A 12,139-nucleotide genomic window follows, 5' to 3' on the forward strand; every position below is an offset into this window, starting at 1 on the left:
CATCAGCTTGGAACGGCGAGGTAAATGGGGATGAGGAGGGAACTGCCATGTCCTCAGCGGGTCTGCAGGTGGAGAAGCTAATGAGGATTCAGGCCAGGACCTGGGCTGGAATGGACTGGCTCAAGTGGCAAGATGGGGTCATCGGACAGAAACCCAGGCCTTGAATCTGCCTCCAGTGAGCCTGGAACCGAGATGTTGGAGACCCTGAGGCAGCGGCAGAGAAAAGAAATAGAGACACCGAGGCAGAAAGAGACCCCGAGACAGAGAGACGAAGAGACAGACCCAGAAACAAGCTGCCCAAATGGGGGGGCCCATGGCGATCCGGAGAGGGCGAGGCAGAGGGGCGCAGACCCCAGCAGAGCTGAGATCCTGCGCGGCGCAGGTCACAGCGCGCGGGCCGGAGTCCCCTGCGGGGCCCGACCGGCCGCGCCCGCTGGGCGCCCCCGTCCGGGCTGCTCGCCCAAGATGGCGATGGAGGGGCGGGCGAGCCGGCGGCAGCCCGGGCCCCCGCGCCGGCCCCCGCTCGGGCCGGGGCCCCCGAGGCCGCGCCCCCGCCCGCGGCGCCGCGCCTCCCCGGGCCACTGAAGCCCGGCGCGCCCTCCCCCGGCAGCGGCGGCTGAGGCGCGGGGAGGAGGAGGCGGCGGCGGCGGCGGCAGCCCGGGCCCGGCCCCATGGCGCGGGGGGACGCTGGCTGCGGCGGCAGGCTCCTCGCGCTGACCTTCTGCCTGCTGGCCGCGCGCGGTAAGGGCGGGCGCTGAGGCAGTGGCGGGAGCGGCTCCGGGGTGACTGTGCGTCGGCACCCGGGGCTGCGCCGGCTGTGGGGCCGGCGCGTCCCGAGTCCCGAAAGAGCGCTGGGGCCGGGGGAGGCAGGGGGGGGCGGGCTGCGCGTCCTTGTGCCCGCGATGCGTGCGCTCTGGGGTCTGCGAGCCGCGGCCGGGGACGTTTGCGGCGCGTACTTGTCCGCAGGGGGTGTGTGTCCTTGGTCTGCGGAGTCCGGAATGAGTGTGAGTGTGTGTGTGTGTGTGTGTGTGTGTGTGTGCGCGCGCGCGCGCGCGACCGCGTGCAGAGAGTGGGGAGGGGGCTTCTGTGCGGCGTACGTGTCCGCAGCGCGTGGCCGGTCGCGGCGTGGCATCGCGGGCCGTAGCTGAGGTGCCGGTGGTTTGTGCGGGGCGGGCTCTGCCTTTACCGCGCGTGTCTACGGGTTGGGAGTGTAAAGGGGTGTGTGTGTGGGGGGGTGTCTGCACCTCCATTTGTGTGTCGAGAGCGTGTGTAATTGTGTTTATGGGGCTGAGCTAATATTTGGCCTTGGCTTTCGGAGAGTGTCCATGCCCTTGGGGGGGACAGAAGCATGAGATTGCGAATTGACTGGGAATAGTGGTGATAAAATACTCAACTTTGTCCGGTGGGTGTGGTCCCTGAAGCTGGGTGGGGCTGGGCGGAGGGGGTGGGGAGCGCGGGAGTGTTGCCCCCTCCGAACCCGAGGCCGGGAGTGGGCTGGGGGAGGGCGCAGGAAACCAGTTGCTTTCGTGGACATGTCCGACACCCGCTCTCAGGATGGGACGCGTGTCACTCCTGCCCCACCCCCAGGGGCAGATCTGAGAAGCGTGGACGGGGTCAGCAAGGCCTCCTCCAACCCCCCACCTCAGTGCGAGGTGAGGGTGGGTTAAAGTCAGAGTTGCCCTCGCTGGAGAGAGGACTGGGGATGGGGTGACGGAGTCCCAAGCGTCTCTGCCTAGGGAGCCTTCTTCCACCCCCAGCCCTCTCCCTTTCGGTCCTGTGTGCGTTTCGGGGCGGCCCGTGGGCTAGGTGGTTGGTAGGGCTGGGGAGGGGGATGGGCTGCCCGCTTTGTTCGCCTAGTTCTCGCCTTCCCAGCCGAGGGGGGAGCTGAGGATGTGTCCGGAGCCAGTCGGGGAGGGACTTGATGGTGGGGGTGGGGAGGGGGATTTCTCTCCAGCTGCTGTGGCTTTCTAGAGAGACTCAGCCAGGCCACGTGGGAAGGAGGCAGGGACGGCGGAGGGGGGAAGGAGCCTCCGCCTGGCCCGCCCCGGCCCATCTCCAGGAAGCCCAAACAGCGGGTGGGAAAGTCTCGGGAACTACTCGGACCCCCTCTCTGCCTACAAAGACACGCCCCTTTTCAGACCTGACTGCGGACCCGGCAGGAGGCCGCCCGGGGGCGGGGTCCCGGCGGCTAGGCTAGGGAAGTGGGGGGCCCGCGGTTGTCAGGTGGAGGGGGAGGGGAAGTGCCAGAGAGGCGTCTGTCCTCCTGGAGGCCAGGGGATTAACGAATAGTTGGGCCCACCCTCTTCTGCTCTTCTGAGAGCTCCGGACCGGGCTCGGGGTCATCTAGCAAAGCGGAATCAGGACTGGGAACTGCACTCACTCGGGCATTATGGAGTATCGGTGGGGCCTCCCTACGAGGGTCTCAGTTTCCTCTCTGGGGTTCCCGAGTGCACAAGGCAGGGGCAGGGCCCGAGCTGGGGCTCCCTTGGCAGCAGTGTGCATGGCTGAAGCAACTACTCTGCTCGCCCTCCGTCCTAAATCCTTTGAGTGTGCAAAGCTCGTCAGGCTTGGGGACACTCCTATAGAGTTCTGACTAGCCTCCCCGATCTGGACGGAGGCCATTTATTCATTCATTCAACAAATATTTACTGAGTACCCTTTTCGGCTAGCACGTGACTGGTGCCTGAAATATAGTAAATAAGGAGGAGACTGACAGGTAGTCTAGAAAGGTCAGGAAAGGCTTCCTCCAGGAAGCGGTAAATAATAGAGCTCAGTGCAGAGGGTCAGTTGGCCCTGCAGGAGAGTGATGATGGGGTGAGTTTTTCAGAGAGAACAGCATGTGCAAACGCTCAGGGGTGACTTCGTTTAGAGCACTGAATGAAGCTAAATCTGGCTGGAGTTTAGAGCCCAAGGCAGGAGGGTGGGGCAGGTTAGAGAGGAATGGGACAGGGGCCACAGAGTGTCAAAAGAGAAGGCTGAAGATGGAGGCTGGACCCAACTCATGAAGGGGCTTGTAAGCCCCACCAAGGTTTCTGGCCTGAGAGCCTGCATGAGCCCTTGGAGGGTTTTAAGATCAGCTTTGCATCAGCTCACTCCAGCCGATGTGGAGAATGATTGGACAGGATGGAGGCAGGAAGCTGCAGCTTCTTGGGAGGCTGTGGTAGTAGTCCAGAAGAGAGGATGTTGCTGGCAACTAGAGTAGTGGCAATTGGGATGGCTACAGTGGATTCTAGAATATTTAGGAAGTAGAATCGGCAGGATGTGAGGATAGATTGAGTTTGTAGGGAGTGAGGGAGAGAGAAGTAAAACATAATAGACACTTCAGCAGCCTCGACATGGCAAAATGAAGGGCTGGTGTTGGAGTTAAGATAGTGACTGCCCGTCTCCCCCGAACACTGCTCTTGGGCCAGGGCTTGGGAACTGGGGAGATGTATGCGAATGGGACTCCTGTCTGGGGGTGGTGGTGGGATGCCAAATGCTCTGTTTTCACCACATGCAAGAAGTGGGGTTCTCCCTTCCACCCAGTCAGAATTTGGGGGGTGGTGATGCCAGAGGTCAGTAGCAGGAGGGCTCTAAGAACAAGAGAGCTGCTTTCTCCTCACCGGGGAAACTCCCCCCTCCATCCCTTTCTCAGCCCAGAAGCTCAGAGACCAACTTCAGTTAGTTGGGGTGTTGGGACCCTCTCTGACCTCATCTTGGAGGTTAGGAACCAGGTCAAATATATTGTCTTGGCCAAAAAGTTCGTACGGGTTTTTCCATAAGAAAAATGTTACGGAAAACCTGAACAAATTTTTTGGCCAACCCAATAGTTTCTCTTAATAGTGAATCTAAATTATCCAGAAGTTATCTAAACCTTCATTGATCCTGTATGTATTTTCATGGCCCAAGTAATCATACATTATGTGTAAATCAGCATTTCCTTTCTTTTCTCCTAAAGGTACATTGTTTCAAGTTGAGTAATCCCACAATTAGCGTCATTGAATGTCAGCACTGAGGGGAACTTAGAAATAATTTTAGCTTGAACCCATTTTACAGATGAGAAAACTGAGTGACTTCCCAGAGTTACATGGATGGGGACTGAACTGGGACTGGAACCAGTCTCCTGGCTCTTGGAGCAGCCGTACTTTCCCGGGATTTGGTACACATGAACGCAAGTTCAGTCTCTCTTCACCCCCTCCCCCTCACCTGAGAAGTTATCAACAACTTTGGGCTTGGCCCCCCTCAGGTGGTGTGTTTGGGTCTGGGCTCTGGAATCCACTCTGCTCCACCCATCCCCACCCACCGCATCCTGTTCTGCCTCCGCTGTTTCTGAGGTACAGAAACCAGACTTGACACAGAATTCCAGATGCAGAACAGATGTCATTGCCAAGCAGGCCTGGGGGCTCCCAGCTCCCCGGGTTGGGGGGAGGGAAGAGAAAGAGTGGTTCTGATGGGGGAGGACCCCAGCCCCAGCCTGGTCAGAGGTGGGTGACGGCACCTGAGGGGAGAGAAGAAAACCAGAGAGAGGATGACCTAGGCCTGACGTCCTTGTCCTCGGGGCCCGCTGTGCTGCCAGCTAAAAGTGCCTCACTGCTGAGGCTGAGGCATTCCTCTGGAATTGAGGGGCTGTGGGGTCACTGTGGTCCGGGAAGCCGAGGCTCAGTAAATTCTCTCTCAGGTGCAGACCTGAGCATGGAAGCTGATGCAGAGCCAAGACTTCCAGATGGTTCCATAGGGGCTCATTACCTTGTCACTTAGTTTGGAGCTCTGGCAAATGAATGGAGCATAGAGAGACAAGGTTGGGCACACAAGGAAGGTATTTTTTTTTTATACATCTTTATTGGAGTATAATTGCTTTACAATGGTGTGTTAGTTTCTGCTTTATAACAAAGTGAATCAGCTATACGTATACATATATCCCCATATCTCCTCCCTCTTGCGTTTAAGGAAGGTACTTTTAATCAGACCATCCGTATAGCAGAAGAGGTGAGGTCATGAGCTCCCCAGTCCTGGTAATGTTTAAGTAGAAGAGTTTCTTTCAATGTGAGTTTGCTGTTCTGTCTCGGTGCTGCTTTTTTTTTTTTAATTTATTTTTTGGCCACGCCAGGCGGCTTGCGGGATCTTAGTCCTTAGTTCCCTGACCAGGGATGGAACTTGGGCCCAAGGCAGTGAAAACGCGGAGTCCTAACCACCAGACCACCAGGGAATTCCCCGTCTTGGTGCTTTTTAAGCATTTTGTTACGTGTCTCATAGGTGCCACATAGTGTGCTAGGCAGTTTCCACGTATACTATCCACATCATCCCCAGCCCTGAAGGGAGTTCCTATAATTTTTCCAGATAAGGAAACTGAGGCTTGGCAAAGCATGAGGGGCTCTGTGTCTTATCTTTTTGAGTGTGTCTCCGCATGTCCACTCATCTTTTCAAGAACTGTTTATTGAGCGCCTACTATGTGCCAGACAGTGTTTTAGGTCCTAGGGAATTAGAGTGCTGACTAGGACAATAATCTTGGGCTTGTTGCCTCGCTGGCAGAAAGGCAAGTCAAAAATCTAGAGTGCTAATTGCAATGACCCAGGTGCCCAGGGTCCTATGGGGCAGAAAAAAGGAGAGGCGTCTAAATCAGACCCCAGGATGGCACAGCTACTGAAGGAAGAGGGAGCAGCATAGGCAACGCATGGAACAGCAGTGTGCTTTCAGAGAACGGGAAGTGGTTTAGTCTGGTGGGGACCCAGGGTGACAAGGAACAGGAGGTAGGCAGGTCAAGTTGAGTGGCTTTGCTCTCAAGTCTGCTGAGGCTGAGCCTGTCTCCTGAGGATCACAGACGAAGGGAATGCTGCCTTCCCTGTGTCCCAGGCAACCATCCCAAGTTCTCCTTCCAGCTGTCGTGGGAGGGGCTTAGTGTGTGGTATGGGAGGTGGCCAAGGTGGGGGGCGGGGAAGGAGGTTTCTGGAAGAAACTGGCTTGTGTCTCCTAGGAGAGGAGAGTGGTGATGGCGTCGTGGAGAATTGCCCGTGTGGACCGAAAACAAGTTGTAAATCTGGTGGGCCCTGAGATTAAAAAATGACAAGGCATTGATGTTTGTGGCAAGTTCTTGGCTTAATGAAGGAGGCATCTCGGCTTTGTTCCCCACCCCATCCCCCAGTCCCAGGAACTCTCAGTTCCTGAGAGTTCACTGAAGAATGGAGCCCTGGCTTATGCCAGGCCTGCACTAGTCCCACGAAAGAGCACTGAGCTGGCCCTGGGGCTCAGCAGCGAACCTCCTTTCTGTCTGGGTTCTAATTGGCCTCATAAAATCTAATTTATCCTGTAAATGGGTAAAATAATGTCAGAAGGAGGAGATTGAGAGATGGCCCTGGGGCTCCTAAGCATAGAAACTCCACGTCTCTGGCAGGGTCCCACCGAGGAGACTGAGGAGAAGGGATTGTGGGAGAGGGAGTTCCCCTCGAGGCAGAACGCTGGCCAACAGCAAGTGTCCGCTATGTCCACCCAGTCCTTAGGGGGAGCACTGAGAAGTGCTCCTGGGAGGGCCTTGGTGGTCCGCCATGACAGGGGATGGGGGTGGTGGTGGCAGGAAAGGGACAGCCACGAAACCACTGGACAAACAAGGGCCACTCCCCAGAGCATCACTTTTCCAAAAAGATTTGGTGGTGTAGGAACCACATTTACATTAAAACAAACACTGCTGTGTAATGGAATAGGATGCAAAATGTGCCAGAGGTTTCAAAATAAAAACATTTCAGGTAGTCAGCAAGCCTCCTGAGTACGTTCTCCTCTGCCGCTGGGAGAATTTTGGTGAAAATGAGAAATGTGGCAACTCTTCATTTTAAGACTGGGGAAACCGAGGCTGAAAGGAGGAAAGCGGACCCAATGTCATACAACCCATGATGGACCCAGAACTCTGACCCCAGGCCAAGGCTTGTCCCGCCACATCCCATGGTCCGCCTTAGGCAAGAAGGCAAGAGGAAGAATGGCTAAGGGACCTCCAAGTGGCTACATGATGTGAGACCCAGGAAAACCCTTCTCTGGGGAAGGCAGGGGCAGCTTCACGGAGGGATGTGGCACCTGAGGTGAGCCCCTAAGGATGCACGTCCTGGGCACAGAAGTTGGGTTGGGTGCTGGGGCAGAGAGAACCCTCTTATTTGGGAGCAACTGTCTCCTCAATGCTGGGTTCACGCCCAGGATGTCCCCAGACTGTCTCCCAGAGGGGTGAGAACCTCCCCTTTGGGGCCTCGGTTTCCCCATCTATAAAATGAGCAATCTCAGGCTCTGCATACGTTTCCATCAACGTGGGCCGGCTTGGGCTCCTGGCACAGCCCTGTACCCCCCCCCAGGGATCCCGGGTTCTCCCCACATCTACATCCCTGTTGGTTTCCCATTCCCCATTGCCTTGTTGGGTGCTGGGCTCCTCCGAGGTGGGGCAGCCAGACATCTGCTGATCCATGAATATTCAGGAAGGGAATCGGAGCCTCCTCTGGGCTCCCCAGCAAGCCCCGGCCCCTCTGGCCGCCGTCCTGCCCGCAGGAGCCCAGGCTGCTGACAGACCCAGCAGCTGCTCGGGCCCCAACTGTTCACATTGTTTGTTCAGCGCAGCGGGGGATTTTCCAAGCCCCGGACGTGCTTTGGGGGGTAGGGAGGCTGCCGGAGGGCTCAGGGATTCGTGTCATGTGGGGTTTTTCTCCCCTGAAACTCAAACCGACTGCTCAGCGGCTGGAATGGGGCAATTGGAAGCCACTGGGCTGAGAGCCCGGGCTGGCCTTCCCCCCACCGTGTTTGCATCAGAATCTAGGGCTTCAGATAGAGAAGGGACTGGATGTTAAGAATAGCGATTTGCATTTGTACATCCCTTTCCAGTTTACGAAATGCCTTTAAAGAATGAGCTCCCATTCTTTGACTGATGCCCGTTAGGCTCTGGGCTGGAGACCTGACCCACATCATCTAGTTTAATCCTCACAGGCTCCATAGTATCGCCTTCATTTTTACAGATGTGGAAACTGGGCCCCAGAGAGGTAAAGTGGATGGTAGGTGGAGCAGCAAGACTGGAACCTTGACCTTCTGCCCCAAGGTCAGATGCTCTTTCCACCCCAGCACATGGCCCTCAGTGATGCGAATGCCAGTTTGGTTTCCCCAGTTAGACTGGAAACTGAGTGAGGGCAAGGGCTGCCTTCTCCTCGCTGCACCCACTAGTAATGCTGAGCCCAGCTGTGTAGCTGGAGGTGCCAGTGGAGCCTTTAAGAAAGGCAGAGGCCTGTTCAGACCCTGTCTGTCTGTCCTTCCCACTGTGGTGTCAGAGGCCTGGCTTCTGCCCTGGCCTCCTTATCTCAGCCAGTTAGGACCTCTCTTCTCCCCTCAGTCTTGATCCTCTTCAGGGGTTTAAGTGTTGGCATATATGTGTGTCCAGGTGTTGATGAGTGTGGCAGAGACGGGGGGAGCACGTGTTTAGGTATGGCAGGTCGTGTCTACAGTTTTGTGTGTGTGTCTAGATGATGTTCTGTATCTGTTCAGGAGTAGGTGAGTCCAGCTCACTGAATAATCCTACCATCATAGAATCTTCGACATCACCCACTACATTGGAGTAAACTAGAGCCCAGAGGTGGAAGTGACTGGCCCAAGGCCACACAGCTAGACTGTGACAGAGCCGGGGCTAGAACTGAGGGTCGCCGGAGTCCTTAGCCGTTGTGCTTTCTGCATGCCCCTCACAGGGCTCTGTCAGCCCTGGCCTGCCTTGTAATGAGTGTCCTCACCTCTGTCCCTAGCTCACTCTCAGACACACCACTGTGCCTTTAAGCAAGGTGTCAGGCCAGAGGATAAGAGGGCACCTCGGGCCATTAAGCTTTTATGGGACAGGAAGGCAGCAGGTCAACCGTCTGGAAGATAAAACTGGAAGAGAACCAACTATTTCTATGAATAACGGTTACTGGGCCTTGCTGAGATGTTGGTTAAAATGATAAACTTGTCACTTGTGTGTTTTTGCCTTGACCCTGGGATGGCATTCCCTTCCTCCATTGTTCTCCTGCTCTTCCCTTTGCGGCCAGGGCAGTGTTGGAGCTGCAGGCTCTTCTGGGGCATCTGGAGAAGGTCAGGGACTGGGTTCTGCACTGGCTTGCTGCGTGGCTTTGGGGGAATCAGCTGCAGGAAGGAGAGCTTACCCCTCCCAGTCACTGCGGCAGAAGTGGTTTGGGTGATAGTGGTCAGGACGATCTGTGGGATTCCAGGAGAGGGAATGACATTACTGAGCCCCAGTCCTGTGCCAGGCCAGCCACTGTGCTGTACTCCTTTACCACACAGCATCTCATTGAGCGCTCACAACAGCCCTCTGAGGAAGGAATGACTATGTCTTTTTAAATTGAGACGCAATTCACATACCACAAAATTCACCGTTTAAAGTGTACAAATCAGTGGTTTTAAGTATATTCACAAGGTTGTGCAACCATCACCACTATCTAATTCTAGAACGTTTTCATCACCTAAAAAAGAAACCTTCGATCCCTTCGCCATCTCTCCTCACTCTTCCCTCTCCCCAGTCCCTGGCAACCATTAATCTACGTTCTGTCTCTATGGATTTGCCTACTCTGGACATTTCACAGAAATGAGATCATACAATATGTGGCCTTTCGTAACTGACTTCTTTCACTTTGAGGAAAGTTTTCAAGGTTTATTCATGTTGTAGCAAGTATCAGTACTTCATTTCTTTGGATGGCTGAGTAATATATTTATCTATTCATCAGGTGATCGGGCATTTGGGTTGCTTCTACTTTTTTGCTAAGAACTGTGTTATTTTGTGGATGAGGAAGCTGAGCAGCGGGGTAAGGATTGGGAACGAAGTGCAGCCGTTGGCCCAAGATCACAGTTAGTCAGAGGCAGAGCCAGGATCCAGACACAGGTCTCTCCGTGAGACCTCTTTCTCTGAGGTTTTGCCCTCCTCGACCCGGGGTGGGTGACTCGGGCTCCGGAGGCTGTGGGATGTAGGAGGACACACACTGATGACCCTGGTGACCCCTCCTCTACGCAGGGGAGCAGCCGTTGCCCCGGAAGACGACCGTGTCGCTGAGCTGTGGAGCAGGGCCGCTGCAAGTGATCCTGGGCCCGGAGCAAGCCACGGTGCTGGACTGCGGTCTGGGGGCGGCTACTGCAGGACACCCCCTCAGCGTCACGTGGAGCAAGGATGGAGGCATCCTGCCCGAGCACAGCCACCTTCGCCTGCTACCCAATGGCTCCCTGTGGCTGTCCCAGCTGCCAGCTCCCGACGGCACTGACCCTGGGGCTTCAGAGGTCATTGAGGGCAACTATTCCTGCCTGGCCCGCAGCCCCGTTGGAGTGGTGGCCAGCCAGGCTGCGGTGGTCAAGCTTGCCAGTAAGTGCTACATCTTGGACTGAGCTGAGGCCTATAAGACGTGGGGTGTGGGAAGTGGGGTCTGCAGTTAGATACTTGCACAAAGGTTTGACTCTGAGCCACGCCCCCTTTCCCTGCCTCCTTTGCTGCTCAGTGGGTCCCTTCCTGGTATTGTCTGCCTCACTGTTCAATAGTCTCACTTCTTCCCTGCTCTTCTGTTCCTCCTCCTTTTCCTTCCCTGTGAGTTTGAGAGTCTAGACTTGTGCTCTCCTCCAGGAAGCCTGCCAGAGAGGTTTATAAGCACGTCAGGGGCACAAAGGTGCTCCCCACCCCCACAGCAGGTGGAGTGTGTAGAGCCGAGCTGTGTTGTCCAGCTCACTCACTCTTCAGGGGTTCTCAGGAGGCACAGATCACCATGAAACAATTTGGGGGCCAGAAGAAATGCACATCTTACTGTAGTCCAACCATATGGTGATGTAAGGCAGGGGGACTTTGGAATTCATTCTGCCTGCAGCATCTGACCAGTCATCACCACTTCTTATTCTCCGACTGCCTCTTTCCAACTGTGTCTCCGTCGGTCTGAATTCTTTTTGCATGTGTTTCTGTCCACCTGTGTCTCTCTGTGTCCGTGTGTGTGTGTGTTTCCTGTCTGCTTGCTGTGGCCTCCTTTCTTGTGTTCCTCTCCTGTCCCTGCGTTTTCTCACTGTCCTCATCCCCAGCACTTGCAGGTTTCTCCCTGCACCCGCAGTCTCAGATGGTGGAGGAGAATGGGACCGCTCGGTTTCAGTGCCACATCGAAGGGCTGCCAGCACCTGTCATTACTTGGGAGAAGGACCAGGTGACGGTGCCTGAGGAGCCTCGGTGAGTGTCCTGTGGTCAAGAGGAGAGTGGGTCCCAGGGGGCAGCCAAGGAGGGCTCTGGGATGTGCTCAGGAACTGGGCTTCTTAGAGTCAGAGTGGCTCCGTTTGTCCAAACTGACTTAGGAGCCAACCACCACCTGACACTCAGCCCATTTCTGGTCCCAAAGAGAAGTTGTGTCAGAAGTTTTTGCTCCCTGGGAGGAAAACCACCCACCAAGCTATGGGGCTTGGGTAGAGAGCAGTTATCGAGTCCTTCAGAGCATATGTAGTCCAACAACTTGCCTTATTGAGAAGGAGACCAAGGGCCAAGGAAGAGCTGTGCTTTAACCAAGGCCACACGGTGAGCCATTGGCAGAACGTTTGTTGTTTGTTCCGGGCCCAGAGGGTTTCCCTTTGCAGGTTCCTCTGGAGTTTCTACCTTGGATGCATAACTTCTCTTCTTCTCTCAGTTCCACTCAGTGGGGTGCAGCATCTGATAACCAGGTTGTGGAGGTCCTTCCTGTTTCACCCTCCTCTCTCCCCATAAAGGCAATGGAGCAATCCTAGGGAAGGGTTTCTAGGGCAGAAGAGAAGCAGAGGCTAGACCCAGGGCCTGATCCCTACTGCGGCCTCCTGGGAAGGCCCAGATGTACACACAGCATGTCCAGAAAGCACGAGGCTCATTTGATTCTGTGGTCTTGGAACTGGACTCATGGCTCGGCTGCCACCACATGGAGTCTTACACCTTTGGAAATGTGGCTCCAAAGGCCTTTCCCAGCCACGCTGCCGTCCTCTCCCTGCATCTGTCTAGCTGTAGTTACCAACTCACGCTCTCCTCTCCCAGCAGAGGTGGGATTCCTTAGGCTCAGAAACACTGGTTTCCAGATCTCCCTGCCCTGGAACTAACCTGTCTTCAGTGTATTGAGTTGTCCCGTCTCCTCTGACTTTTGCCCGTGTCTAGGTAGGGGTGAGAGTGTAAGAGAAACTTCTAGAT

At 55.5% G+C, this 12,139-nt stretch overlaps 1 protein-coding gene across 3 annotated transcripts in view; it reads left to right on the top strand.

Annotated features, from left to right (window-relative positions):
• The first annotated feature begins 632 nt into the window (after positions 1-632).
• IGDCC4 (immunoglobulin superfamily DCC subclass member 4) overlaps positions 633-12,139 on the top strand; it is a 37,801-nt gene continuing 26,294 nt past the window's right edge. For all 3 annotated transcript variants that reach the window (XM_060294114.1, XM_060294115.1, XM_030875248.2), the window contains exons 1-3: positions 633-741; positions 9,986-10,327; positions 11,026-11,167. In XM_060294114.1, the coding sequence (XP_060150097.1) occupies positions 672-741; positions 9,986-10,327; positions 11,026-11,167 (554 nt within the window). In that variant the 5' untranslated portion in view covers positions 633-671. The remainder of the gene's footprint in view (positions 742-9,985; positions 10,328-11,025; positions 11,168-12,139) is intronic.

Source organism: Globicephala melas, chromosome 2 (assembly GCF_963455315.2).
Source record: "Globicephala melas chromosome 2, mGloMel1.2, whole genome shotgun sequence".
NCBI lineage: Eukaryota > Metazoa > Chordata > Mammalia > Artiodactyla > Delphinidae > Globicephala > Globicephala melas.